The sequence below is a fragment of the Pinus tabuliformis genome, chromosome 7 (genome assembly GCF_031772625.1).
Source record: "Pinus tabuliformis cultivar Carrire ecotype Pingquan chromosome 7, CPIR1, whole genome shotgun sequence".
Taxonomy (NCBI): Eukaryota; Viridiplantae; Streptophyta; class Pinopsida; order Pinales; family Pinaceae; genus Pinus; species Pinus tabuliformis.
This window is the reverse complement of record NC_142293.1, coordinates 1,666,316,850-1,666,331,582: the sequence shown is the minus strand read 5'-3', so window position 1 is coordinate 1,666,331,582 and position 14,733 is coordinate 1,666,316,850. Positions and strand designations below refer to the sequence as shown.

The following is a 14,733-nucleotide window of genomic DNA, read 5'->3' as shown; positions in this document are numbered from 1 at the left end:
TGGTTCAAATCTAATCTAACAATATCATAATACTTAGTTGCTACATTCATCCTTTGCAGTTGAGTTTCCTCATTCAAATCCTTCCTGTAGACCATTTTCTTATGACCACATCAGCATGCAACTCTCCTCGGCTGCAATGTCCAACAACCCTTGAGATAATCTTAGTTTCATGAGTTAATACCTACTCTATCATTTCAATTGTTTACTTACCATTTCATGTAAGTATGCATAACCATGCATTCACAATATGCATTAAACCATGCATTCATCATCCACATTAGCATGCTTATGCACTACATATACTTTTCTCATCATTCATGTGCATCTTAATGTAGTAATAACTTGCCTGTGAGAACTTACAACAATTCAGTGGCATGTATCATAGTCATAACATGTTTTCCTCTTTCCTATGATAGAAAACATCAAGAATTCATTTATTCCAAGTGTCATGGAATAGTCAGGTGACCATTAATGTCACCTAGAGCATAGTCAGTGTTAGCTCTTGATTTACTTTCCATTCATGTATTAATATCATTACTATTATTCTATTTTTAAGAGGGGAACATACCAAAATCATACTTCTATGGATGTTCAGAGTCATTTGATGATACTTGATTCGCTGGTATCTTAGGATGGGTCCTTTCACTTCCATTGTCAATTTCTTGATCAATACCTTTTTATCCATAGCCTTGTCTCCACAAGACTCTATGCAACATTCTCATTAGCTTCTCTAGCCATACAATGAACCTATTCCTAGTTGTGGGGTCATCATTAACCATGGTTAGCCATTACAATTTTCTTGTGAAAATAGACTAATATGAATCCATATTGCATGCATGCTCAATCATTATTTACATTCACCACGACATATCTATATGCATTTAAAATTTCACCATCCTCATGCCTATTAGTGCATGTGTAATTCAACTACTCAATCCCTTGCCATCTTATCATATCCATTATCATCATGCTTAAGCACTTTATTTATCAATGTATAACAACTTTTGAAAATTTAATAAAGTCTCAAAATAGAAAGAAATAAGTTGAGAGATTCCCCCTCATAATGATGTTTGCTTCCCTTGGCCATATGCTTCTACAATTATCAATTTCATTGAGTTCTACAAGAAGGTGTAGTCAACACCGTAATTGTGTCCCTCACAACTTTGACCATCAACATTCCAACTAGATTTGTTCATTTGTTGCATATTCAATAGTTTTGCCTCTATCTCTTTAACAAAGACCTGCAACACACGTCACAAGCATGTGACTTCCTTTACTAGCAACCGTTGGTCTCTACAGTCATTTTGTTGTAGCCAATGGTCCTTCTTCCCATGTTGTACAATCTTACTATTGTACTTCTTATTTTTGGAACCTCTACCTTATGATTTACCTTTGATCCAAAATTCTATTTTTGTAGTCTCTCTTTTTGACCCATCCAAGTCTAGTGTTGAACTCTGCCCTGATGGGTTCATCTCTATGGTGTATCTTTGGCCCTCCAGGCCTAGGGTCTAGACGACAACTATGATAGTTTCTATCTTTCTTGATCGCAATTAGTCCTAGTGTTGAACCTTTAGCTCTGGTACCATATAGAAGGTGCCCAACCCCCCTAATACCTAATTAGTGTTGCAGAGTGTCCAGAACCGACCTCCATGATTAGATTATGAAGACATGGTTAGCAAAATTTCCTCTTTATGCAACCACCTCAAGAACTGATATTGATGTTTCAATTTTCTTTGGTTGTCGAGAGCCTTCCAACGATATAAATTTCACTTCAAACTGAGTTTAGGGCACAAAGTTTTTCCCACTTAAATGTCTATTGACTCCATGTGCCACATCATCATTTGTACGATACAATGTAACAACTCACATCCACATATCAAGATTGCACTGGACCATGTCCTCTATCAAAGCATATTGGTTTTCCATGTTAATGCCAGTTGTCACCTCGAGCCTATAATACTTACCCCCAATATCCTACTAATTGACTCTTAGTCTCCTGATAATCTACAATAGTTGATGAGAAATACATCTCTGGTAGATGACAAGATTTTGGGTTATGTCAGTATTAGGGGGTAAGACCAATATGGACATCCTAATCCTCCTGAAATCCTAATGCTTGACCACTTGCCTCTCGACACCTTGAGGTTGATAACTCCATTTCTTCTCCAATTCCTGACAATTAATGCCCTAACAGGTTTTGTGACTATCAAGGCTTCACACTGGTAGTAGCTCTTTAATCTCCCAAGATCCCAACAATCGATAGCCTTGTCAATTCCACTGTGATTATCGCCTTGGCACCACAACATCCTTAAATCTACACTATCTTGCCATATCATTAGACCATGTGGATGCCATGTCATGCCACATTAGTATGCCCCATCATCAAGGGCCATGCCCCATGCTACATTGCCATGATACTCTCCTACCACATGGACAGGCCATGTCACTCTACATTAATGCCATGCCAACCATGCGAGGCCCGTATTGTGCTTGAAACCATTGTGGGGGTAGGCCTAAAATATGCCTGCAAACTTCCCCATACCTAACCTCCAATCGCTTGGCAAATTCTAGGTATGTGAAGGGGAATTTTCCCAATAGTTAACATGAGGATCGACCTCTTTCAGTACGAGGGAAGAAAGCCCGATCACCACCCCCACTTATCCCAAATCCTAACTCCCATCCACCTGATATTGAGTATGTAATGGCTTGACATACACGACTATGGACAACGATAGGGTTAGTTGACAAACAATTGTCAGGTCTATCGATACAAGATATTTTAAGGGTTCTATCAGTCCAAACTCCTGATATTTGTCTTTGGCTAGCCCGACACTCTGGTATCTTGATGTCGACAACTCGATACATGACCAAATGATGGGACGATTCCCATATGTCAATAGTCTTATCGGTAATATCAATATTATGGGTTCTACATGGGTATTTTGGCTAAGTGCCTAATAATCGGGGCCCAATAGCTTGATAGCCCCTTCTTCCTATTAGCTCTCGATCATAACTCCTAATGGCCATGTGACCCAAGGGCCTAGGGCTAAGGATTCCCATCCCCAAATTTCCAAACTTCTGCCATATAATCTCAAAATCCACGGAGGAGGTCAGATCCCAAAATTCCAAGGGCTTGAATTTCCAGAAATTCTAATAGAGGTTCCAAACCTATCCTAAAGGTCTAAAATTGAATCTGATAGGGCAAGGATTTGCATAGAAGAATTTTCATGATACAAAAGTTTGTACCAACTTGTGAAGGCAAACCCAAGGTCCTTCACTCTTTAGCCATTGGTTAGGCCTTTTCTCTAGGAGTCAAAATAGGCCATTGTCATTTTCCCCATTTGAGGCTTTCAAGCCTTCTTTTCCCAAACAGGGGTACCTTTTTTATAAAGAATAATCAAGAAGGGGCGCAACATGGTTGCTCAATCCATCAATTGGCCTAATAAAAGCCAACACCAACACAAAGGTCCTATAAGCTCATTTCAAGCTCTTTAGGCCCTTTAACAACTTTCTACTAGTTCAACAACTCTTCTATGAATCTCTATAATACTTTGATTTAGGTGTTCTAAGAAGACTCCTTCTAAGTCTTCACTCTACAATTAACCTTCGACTCTTGCATCTAATTTCACATCACTAAAGGACCTTCTACTATCAATAGCATGCTCAAAGCTTCTTTGGCTTGGCTAAAATAGACCATACTCTTGTTTATTACTCCTTGAGAGTCTTTTAAAACCAACAAACCAACCATTTTGGTTCTACAAGTGGATGAAACGTTAACTTCCCTATCTCCTCTACCATATCTCTTACTTGATTAAAGCCTGTAACAATTACGAACTTTTAATAGTAATTAGGACTATAGATCTATTTGTCCTATCATAAGAGCACATGAAAATACACAAGTTAGAAAATGAACATTACAAGGATTCCAGGGCCTTTAAAACCATATTTAAGCGATATATATATATATATATATATATATCGAGAGAGAGAGATTGCTTGTGCTGTGATATCCATTTAGCGGACACACTCCTAGTGAAACTAAGATTATCAACATGATTTCCATTTCAATCCATATTACATGCATTACAGGTTTGAAGTCCCCAAGGGCACTATCTGATTACAATAGAAGACTGTTTGCAAGTGATGAAGGGTGAACCATGTTCCACCCCACCAAAGGCTTAACTTCCCTACAATATTTCTTGCAACTAGCAACCCCCGAGCTAGACCAAGAAGTCACGAGGGAAGATCTTGCTTAGCAACAAAAGGTGAAGTCATGAAGGCCATCCACCTTCATCAACTCAAACTCATTAGCCCTCTTGCTTGTCTGTATGCTTTCTATGTTGGTCTTGCACCCTCACAAGTGTTGATATCCTTCCTCCGCCTCTCTCCTCTCAATTACTCCCACTTCAAGCATACCTAGTGCTTCTTCCTTCAATCCTTCATTCTCTTTCCTATGCACAAGTTCTTCCTATACACACTTCTCTATCTTTTCTCCTCCCTTGCCTCAAATTTCTTCTTTGGTAGATTTTCCTGTTAGGTGTTGTCCACTGGGGTCAAGTCAAAAGCTTATAGTTAGACTCCAAAAGTGTTCTAGTAGTATGCTGATCATATCTTGTATAAGACAGTTCCATACCTTCCCACTACTTCCATAAATAAGGAAGTCACTTCCACACCTTCCCACCAAATATTTTCTCGAGGAACGTTTGACAATCTCAACTTCTCATGATCCTTTGGCATAGGCAATAATTCATGGCAAGGATTAATTCGATAAACCCTCTTTGTTGGCTTCCCTCCTCTCATGACTTCTTGTTGTACGTATCAAGGCTTCACCTCTTCATCAGCTGGTATTAAGTTATAATTACAATTATTTTGGATATTTTTCCTATCACATTTACATGCCCATACAAGGATCAATAACATAATTAGTTACAATTACAATATTAGTGGGGGTTAGGTGCTAGGGACCTTCCAACACTTGCTCACATGAAACTAACCAATTACCTACCAACATTGGTGACAAGTTGTTGAGGTAACCCCTTGGACTTGTAATGTATGAGTTTTCTAACTAGTCATAATAATATTCTTGGAAGCTGTTTTGAACCATGCATAATTGGTGTACATTATGTGTATGTAGGTTTGTCATGCCTTGTTATTCATTGTGTTCACTATGAAATTAAATCACACATCCCAATCAAGAAGTTACAGAAATCATATATATTTGACCTAAAACCAAGTGTAAGTAACGAGTTACAATTGTTAATAACTTCCAAGATTGAAGAACTTTTCAAACATGAAAATTATTAAATTTAAAGTTTGGGGTTAACGAGAATGGTTAGATTCAATATGTGAGGCTAAGAATTTTTCGCTTTGCTAGTTATGCACATTTTAGCAAACATTTTCTCTCAATCCAAAGAATAAAATTCTGCCAAACAGTTATCTAAGCCTGCAAAGCAACATAACAATTGTATTGTAATTGTGAAACAAGGAATGTCTACAGGAAAACGAAGTTACAGTACTATGAACAAAAACAAAACCAAATACTGGTAAAGACAACTAGTGAAGATAGTATTATAATAAAGATACTACTGGTAGTATATTTTGGCAGCTCAAAATAAAGGTATACAGGTCTCCTAAGATTTCAAACCATTCGTTCACATAGGACCTGATGAAGATACCCTAATGTTCATGGAATTGCCAAAACCAACTAATCATTGTGTTGATCAACTGCAGGAGCACAAGCAATTTTCTCAATCTAAAACAAAAACATGCTCTGCATCAATGTTGGCAATGGAATTCTTACATGTTGCTCTAGAAATTGCCACAAAATCTCTTTGACAAAGAGCAATTTCAGGTTAACATCTGTGTTCTTTGTTGGTTAGAAAATGTCAAGACAAGGGAATACGTGTTGGCAAAGTGAACAATATTTAGAAATCCTTAAATCGACACTAAGCTTGTCAAGAGCCCAGAAGAAACTTTTTTAGCCGATTGTTAAATTCGCTTGACTTTTCAAAGTGCACAGCATGTCCTGCATCCTTAAACAACACAAGCTCTGCTCTATCACCAAGATGCCTGCCAAACTCAAACAGGGTTAATAAGATGCAACAAACAAAGATTTAAAATAAATTACAATATTAAGCCATGCAACAGACAAATTTTGCAAACCTCTTCAACCTATTTGCCAACTCAAGTGGGAAGATCTGATCTTGCTCCCCCCATATTATCAGTGTTTCCTGCATGGAAAGCAGAAGTATACATTATGTATGTGATAGACAGATGTAGATATAAAGCATTTAGCTCTTTGCCCAAAGAGGTTGTGGATCCATTGGTGGAGAGGGAGGAGACTTTCACCAGTGGCAAGGTTCAATTTCGATGAGGGATCTTCTATCTTAAGATTGAAAGTTACAAAACTATCTAACTGTGCGAACCGAAGGGATCATATAAGTAATACTTATCAATAATTGCTGATGTATGAATGGAATCACAGCTTTTCAACATATAATCTTCCATATGGAAAGAAGAGTTGTGAGTATCAAGTTTCTTTTATTGAAGGAATGTAGAATTTATTCACTAGTTGATGCCACAAAAGAAAATTTAACAGAAGGAACTTCTTATTCTATCTTGTTCTTTACCTGATGTATAACAGGAAGATCAGAAGCTTTTCTGCCAGCAATTAAATGGTTGATCAACTCTATTCTCTCCAGTCTCCTATCTTCAACCATATTCTATAACATTAAAAACTAATTAGACATTGTTTAAGGAATCTTTGGGATATGCCACATCCATTTTTATTTTCACCTAATTGACCACGTTAGTCTGGTTAGGAATATCTAAAATAAAAATGGTTGCAATATTTCTGAAAGATTCCTTAAACATGGACACTGCCCAGCAAAAGTCTTAAATCTGATAAACTAATTAGAACTGTGCAAAAACATATCAAGTGTTAGAAATAGATTGAAAATAAATCAGATGCAGATGGTATCTCCATTTTCAGCAAGGAAGGAGAGAAGAAATCACTAAACTTACAACTATGAAATCCTGAAGTAGACAAGAAGGGACCATTTTAGGAGCCCTGAAAAATGCAAACTCCATCAGTTCCTTTAGATTAGCAGCAGTCTGCGGCAGTAAAATGTTTATGGCCGTTGCTAAGTCAGATACCTTGAAAAGCCCTTCCCTTATATCTTTCTCTTCCACACAAACTCCAGCAGCAACGATAACAACCTTCTGAGCTGCATCCGGGTACAGATGCGCTAATTGGTATGCTACAAAACCACCGTAACTCAATCCCACAACATGGAACTTGGTGACTCCTAACTTTTCCATCAGTTTCATCACACATTGAGCTTGAAATAACTCTGTTCTCTCCGGCCTTGTCGTAAATGATTTTCCAAAGAAGATGAGATCCGGTATATACAGATTAAAGTGACCACGAAATGGTTGAATCTGGAAGCTCCATTGCCACATTGCATTAGCTCCTAGGCCATGAATAAAAATCAAAGCAGGTTTGTTGCTGGGATTTTTAGGAACCCAACAATGCATTGTTGTACCATCACCAAATTCCACTAACTTTGATTTCATTCCAGCACATGCAAAGTACATACGATAACATCGATTAAGTGAAGCTGTGAAACTAAAGCAGCCTGTCATGATTTAGGAGTAGGGCCTTCCTTCACTTAAAGGCAGGCAGGCAGAGGCGAATTAATGGGTTTTCATCATTCACACTCCTCCTTTTTGGTTAGCGCCCTTCCTGTTTAGGGTAAGGTATTGGGTCCACCACTTCTGTTTAAAGCTGATACAGAGAGTGCCCTACCTCAGGAGGATGATTATAAGTGAAATGTCAAGCAAATGCGATGGAATATTTTGTAATGGAGGATTGCAAACCACCTAGATCACACTGACTATGTATAGTCAAAATTTGAGGAGGATTAGCAGAGAGGCAAAATTATTCTCCTCGGCCTTTTCTGTTTTGATTTCCTCTAAGTAAATAAAATCATGGTTTAGAGATAGCAAAATCCGAAAGGATTGAAACCACAAAATACGAAATAAAAAATTAACACTATTGGATACCAGACTTGTTTGACAGAAGGGTATTCACAAGAAATTGTAGAAGGTCTTCTAAGAAAGCCAAGACATGGTCTGATGCAAACCCCACCAAATAGGAACAGGTACTTGAAGTGGGTGATGCTGAAACCTTTCTAACAATGGCTGCAAATCAGGGTAATTATGATTTCAAATTCGACTTGCAAGCTATTGGGCAAATTTCACACGAATCAAAATTCCCCAAAGAAGATAACCCACGAGCAGAATCTTGTGCGATGATCTAAGCCGGAGAGTTATCGAATTGTGGGTGTCCGAATCACTAAATGGGATTGTGTAGCTCTGACCTGATGGGCATCCACCATCATTCAAATTCTCTTCACAGTTTCACTCATAAATCTGATGAATTTTATTCTTCCCGTGACTGACCTGGTACTGCCTTCGCTTTTCTCTGGTAATATTGATCCTTCTGCTTATTTCAATTAGTATTTTAACTCACCTATCCTTTCTGCTGGGTTCTGATGTTTTCTTTTCTGGCCTCTCGTGAATTAGAAGTTGGATCGCAATTCGCAAGATGCCGATTGAATTGAATTATTGGATAAATTTTCTTTAGTACTGTTTGTCATGGATTATTAATTTGTATTAAACTATTGTCAAGTAGACTAAGAGCCAAAAGAATTATAATTTTCTTACTCTGTCTGGCCGGGTAGCTCCAGAAAGTTCGTTGAGAAACACGTGACATAGCTCAAAATCACTTTTTCTTTTTTCTCTCGAAAACTAATTTTTAATTTACATTTATGTTTTCAATTTAAGGTTATCAAGTTATGAGAAAAAATATTTCGGCGAAAATCACATGATAGTACATTTGTCGACCTCTTTAACCAACCTTTTTCGAACCAACAAATAGTACATTTGTCGATACATTTCGAATTGACAAGTGTGGTTCATCGTCAAGACAAGTTGAAGTATCAGATCATGGCTATATCTTAAATAGGGAGATCATACTTACCAATGGCTAAGATTGACTAAAAAACGGCTATATTAGATATTAAATAGGGAGATCATACTTACCAATGGCTAGGATTGACTAAAAAACGGCTATATTAGACTGAAACGGGCCAATGACTATAATTGACCCAAACCCAGAAACGACTATATTTAACTAAAATAATATCATTATGTTAAAAAGTATCTTATTTAATAATATCATTATGTTAAAAAGTATCTTATTTAATAATTTTTATTTAAAAACAAATAAATAAATAAATGAAAATTCTAATCAATATGAGTAAAATATCCGGGGAATGTGATAAAATTGTATTATTAATAATAGAATAATTTTAATTATTCTTATTATTAATGGCTAGGGTACCTCCTTAATATAAATTAATTAGTAAAATACTAATAGATTGGTGTGTAAGGATTTAATAATTATATATTATAAGGTAAATTATTATTAATTAGTTAACCAAAGTTATTAATCGAAAAGAATTAGATGTTAATTAAACTAATAATAATTAATGTTATATTATTATTGTTATGAATCACATAAGCCTCAATTCAACTGTTATTTATTGCATTTCAGAAAGATCAAATCATTTCACTTGTAAACTTTTTTAGAGTGTAAAATTCAATATGTTATTTTTCATTGTTTAAATTGTATATTTGAATGCTAAATAAAATATATACGATACCAAATAAAAAATGTAACAATAAAAACCTTTTTTCTTTCTATATATAGATATATGAATTTGATATTGACATAAATTAGTTAACATAGACCTTCAAATGGTTTATTTATATCTCTGGTTGAAATATTTTTGAAAAGTATAAAATTTAAACATTTGATTCACACATTTTTTTTACTTCTAATTACTTTACATCATACTCATTTTTTTAATTATAATCGACCGACAAACTTACACATCCCCCCTCATACTGGTTGTAGAATGAGTCTCTCCTATCAAGATGACTATTTTCATTTAATAATATTAAACAAATGAAAATATTACTTTATTTTAGTTTGGAATTAAGGTTAAATGCTATTTAAAAATACAGTCTTATTTCTCACAATGACACTGCATGGTATTGACTTTTTTGTACATATAATTATGTTGTAACTACTTTTTAACCTCAAAATATGTTTTAAAGCCGCTTCTAATTGTTTAAAAGTTTATTTTCCTTATATATAAAGAAAATAAGTTAAGACATATAGGCCTTTGGAAGGAGTGGAACACCAACTCCTTACAAACCACCAATAAGTTATTTTAAGGGGTATGGTTTTACTTGAAAATCACCAATAAGTTATTTTAAGGAGTATGGTTTTACTTGAACAACAATGATGAGTCATCTCACATTCAAGGATAACACTGAATATTGGTTGTGTTACTATAGGTTGAAAATCAAATTATGATAGGTTTTTCCACTTTTGAATAAAGAAAAAACACACGAGGTTCAACTCATTATACTAAATTATAGTATGTATTGTTATTTTCATGTCAATCTTGGTATTAAGTACCATATGTTTCTTGTAAATATAATTAGTCATATACTAACACTATACACTATAGGTGATTTATGCGTGGGCTATACAATAGTTCTTTCCTTAATAGTATGTGTGGGCATGTCAATCTTAGTATTAAGTACCATATGTTTCTTGTAAATATAATTAATCATATACTAACACTATAAACTATAGGTGATTTATGCATGGGTTATACAATAGTTCTTTCCTTAATAGTATGTGTGGGCATCAATATGTAATATGAACATTATAAGCCAATTGTTACATTGTGCAATATGCCCTAGATAGATTGTGGGTGTCAGACTTTTCATTGGGAAAGCTCAATTAAGGTAGCAAGTGATACATTAAAATGTTCTTTGTTTGTCACCCAATTTCTTCAATAAGCATATCATTATGAAAGTTCTTTCACTAGGAAAGCTCAATTAGGATAGCAAGTGATACACTAAAATGTTCTTTGTTCATCACGTAATTTCTTCAATAAGCAAATCATTATGAAAGCTCCTTGTTACTCAAGGAACAAAGTTACAAACTAATCATTTTCCTTTTCTTTACTTTAAGAAGTATAACATGATGCTAAGATCTCTTTAAGGACAAATCAAGAGGCATGGATAAAAGTTCCTTGATGAATGAACTGGACATTGAATAGTGTAGTTCCTTTCAATAAGATGAGGAGTTGATAGAACTATGTTATTTCTTAAGAGTTAAAGGAAGATTTCATCATGATATACTTGGAACAAACTCATTATTTTCCCTTTTTTCTTTATGAAGGATAAGATGAAATGAGGCTAAGGCCCCTCTAAAGACAAATCATGGGGTGTAAATAAAAAATTCTTGAAGAATAAATTAGGCATTGAATAATTGAGTTCCTTACAACAAGATAAGGAATTGATAGAACTCTCTTCTTTCTTAAAAGTCAAAGGAGGGATTCATTATGACACACTTCCTTTTGGTTCTAGGACACTTTTAAAAAAAAATACATATTTTGAGACAATTGCTCAAAATTATGTCTACCCTATGAAAATAATTTCATTGTGCTCACAATGAACCTTGAGATAGGAAGATAATCAAATAACCTTTTCCTTATGAAATGCAACATTTGTGTTTATATATATATATATATATATATAAAAGAGAGAGTTCTAGCTTAAACTCAAACCCCTTTGTTTCTCAATGAGTTGGAGTGGTTATTGTGAAAACATGTCCATCTTTGGGAAAATAAATGGAAAAAAATGTAGAATTCTAAAAATATTTATAAAAATGTGTTAAAAGATGATGTGGAGCATTTTTAGAATACAATAAATCCAGGTTATTGTGAAAACATGTCCATCCTTTGGGAAAATATATGGAAAAAAAAATGTAGAATTCTAAAAATATTTATAAAAATGTGTTAAAAGATGATGTGGAGCATTTTTAGAATACAATAAATCCAGGTTATTGTGAAAACATGTCCATCCTTTGGGAAAACATATGGAAAAAAATGTAGAATTCTAAAAATATTTATAAAAATGTGTTAAAAGATGATGTGGAGCATTTTTTAGAATACAATAAATCCAGATTATAGGATAAGTGGTTTGATGTTTTCAATATAAAAATTGGATTACAATTTAAAAAAAAAATGTATTCTGGTGATTCTTATATTCACAATTCTATTTATATTTAAAAAACAAGGTTAAAAAGTTTCAAGCAACTTAAAAATTTAATTTTAAATGATTACAATTTATATGATTTGATAAAACAAATTTTTTTTTTTTCTCATTAATCAATTCCATGATTTAATGAATTAAATAGTCTAAATAATTTTTTTGAGAAAAAAAATCTATATAATGAATTAACCGGTCTAAATATTTTTTTTTAGAAAAAAAATCTATATATCTTAAAATACATACTCACATAAACACTTATCCTTAAAAAATGAAAAAATATATTTACCTTATAAATTTAATAATTACAATATTCCAAATACTTTCTGAAGAAATCACATTTAGAAAAGTCTAAATATAATTTCTTCCCAAAATATTCCGAAATATCAAGATATAGATCATAGAAACTTGAATTTGAATTACAATATTAACCATAAAAATTCTCAAATTTTTTTTATCAACAAACCTTAGAGGATAATATTCAAACTCAAAAAATGTGAAAAACTAATTTTACAATAAACATCAGTTAAACAGTTAAACATCAGTTTTACAAGTTTGCTTTTACGTCCTATACATTACCAAAGGGAAATACCTCCTTTTTTTCAAGATTTCTTCTGATTAATATTTTATTTTTTATAAATAACCTCACTTGTATATTAATATTATATATATTATAATATTAGTCAAATGAGTTTGCAAAGTTTCAATGTATCTCACTTTCTCAAACATTTAAAACATTTGCACAAACTGGTTATACATAATTACCCCATAAACTTTATACATAATTACTCTATAAACTTTAATCACAAAATTCTTTGTTGGAACAAGTTTTTAGCATGTGGGAACACATATCCCATACAAGTAAATAGCTTGTAAATAGCTTTCCAAAATTTCTAGATATGATGTGGATGTCAAACATAGGGACCTTAGGTCAATAAGAAAGTTTTAAACTAAATATTGCGATTGAATATTAAAATTTCTCTTTTTTTCTTTGTAGATTTTTTTTTCCCTTTTGTTCCATTTTTTTTTATTTTTTATTTATTTTTTATTATTATTTTTTTTTTAAATATTTATTAATATTTAAAATAAATTCATATATTTTTAATCTATTATATTTTAGAATTATTTTTATTTATTTTTCTTTTTCATCCTTGTATTGATATCAAGGAAAATTTTAGGGGTTAATATTTGTAGATGGGCTAATTTTCCATGTTTTTTCTAGAAAAAGATTCGCCAATTTTCATTTTTTTTCTAAAAATGATTCGCCCAAATTTTATAGTATAAAATTAGTTTACCTTAAAAATTGCCAAAATTTCACAAACACTATATAAAATCATTATACATTTGAATATTTTTACAAAAGTATCTTAAAACGTTTTATACTTTTCATGTTAGCGATAGGTAAGATTTGCCAAGGTTTCTAAACATTAAAATAAATTTGTATCCTTAAAATTTTCCCTGATCGATATTTTCATTTTTTCATTAATATTCTTTCATATTTACATGTTCTTATATCTTGATAAAGTGAAATAGATTATTTAAAATTTGTGTTTTCCTTTAATTGATTATAGTCTATCTTCATAGTTCCTCTTCTTGTTAGAGTTTAAAGATAGCATGAAAATTAGTGAGATTCATTTGGAAAAATGTGAACAATAGTCAACAACACCAACATCAAGTGACATAAAGGGCTCAATGCTATGTTAATACCTTCATACATGATCGAATCTAATCCTAAGATGTTGTAATATTGTTAGTTTCTGATCTAGATTGGATCATTATATTATTTTTCATCTATTTTGATGCTTTTAAAGTGGAAAACTTGAAGGAATTAGCTCACAAGACCATTTTTACTAGCAATCCTAGTTTGGAAAATTTTGGGTCAAAAAACTTAGGAGCCATTTTTAGGCCTTAAATGAACACTTTTTATGTTATTGACTTTACTATGGACATAGATTCCACAACCTACACGATGATTACTTTCTAATGGCATAAGAATCACCTCAATTGGAGCTCGTATGAGAAAGTTATGTGTCCTAGAAGTTAATCTATCAAAATTGATCACCATAATTCAGGAGGTTCAGGAGGATGCCATGTCAGTCCCCATTGTTCATGGAAAATGGGCTAGTCATGTGATCATGTTGAAGAAAACTCTAGGAGAGTCAATATTGTAAGTTTATATAAGAGTTGAAAGAGTCAAACCTAATCACTAGTAGGCTATTAGAGTGTGTTATAATCGAGCAACTAGGAGGAAAAGGAATTTTATTCTATTCGAGTGTATTTTGTTCCACAAATGAGAAAAGTAGCCAAGAGTGGTCAGGGAAAGAGAAATCAATAAGGGTTTGCACATTGTAGAAGTCCATAGGCCACAAATCTCACTTCTTTGCATTCACATTCATTTTCCATTCAAAGAAAGAGAGCAGAGTAGCCTCGCCTTTTAGTGGGGTTTTCTCCCAAAAGGGTTCCCAGGTTGTATTTGTTGAAAATGTTGCAAGAAAAACTCAGTTTGACCTTGCCTTGGTCAAACTAGAGAAAATT

General features: G+C 33.3%; 1 protein-coding gene across 1 annotated transcript; it reads right to left on the bottom strand.

Annotated features, from left to right (window-relative positions):
* Window positions 1–5,568: 5,568 nt before the first annotated feature.
* Window positions 5,569–8,638, bottom strand: LOC149254845 (uncharacterized). The gene is made up of 4 exons (XM_089460237.1): window positions 7,024–8,638; window positions 6,630–6,722; window positions 6,163–6,230; window positions 5,569–6,069 (listed from the first exon to the last, which is right to left on the bottom strand). The coding sequence occupies exons 1-4, from the start codon at window positions 7,642–7,644 to the stop codon at window positions 5,955–5,957; spliced, it is 897 nt and encodes a 298-aa protein (XP_089316363.1). The 5' UTR covers window positions 7,645–8,638; the 3' UTR covers window positions 5,569–5,954.
* Between the last annotated feature and the right edge of the window lie 6,095 nt (window positions 8,639–14,733).

What these genes read in the sequence shown, in the direction of transcription:
- LOC149254845 (XM_089460237.1), bottom strand. Translation starts at nt 7,644, where the DNA reads ATGACAGGCTGCTTTAGTTTCACAGCTTCACTTAATCGATGTTATCGT. An exon ending in TACTTCAGGATTTCATAGTT is followed by an intron (nt 6,723 to 7,023) that starts GTAAGTTTAGTG and finishes TTAATGTTATAG; the next exon opens with AATATGGTTGAAGATAGGAG. An exon ending in TTGGCAAATAGGTTGAAGAG is followed by an intron (nt 6,070 to 6,162) that starts GTTTGCAAAATT and finishes TGAGTTTGGCAG; the next exon opens with GCATCTTGGTGATAGAGCAG.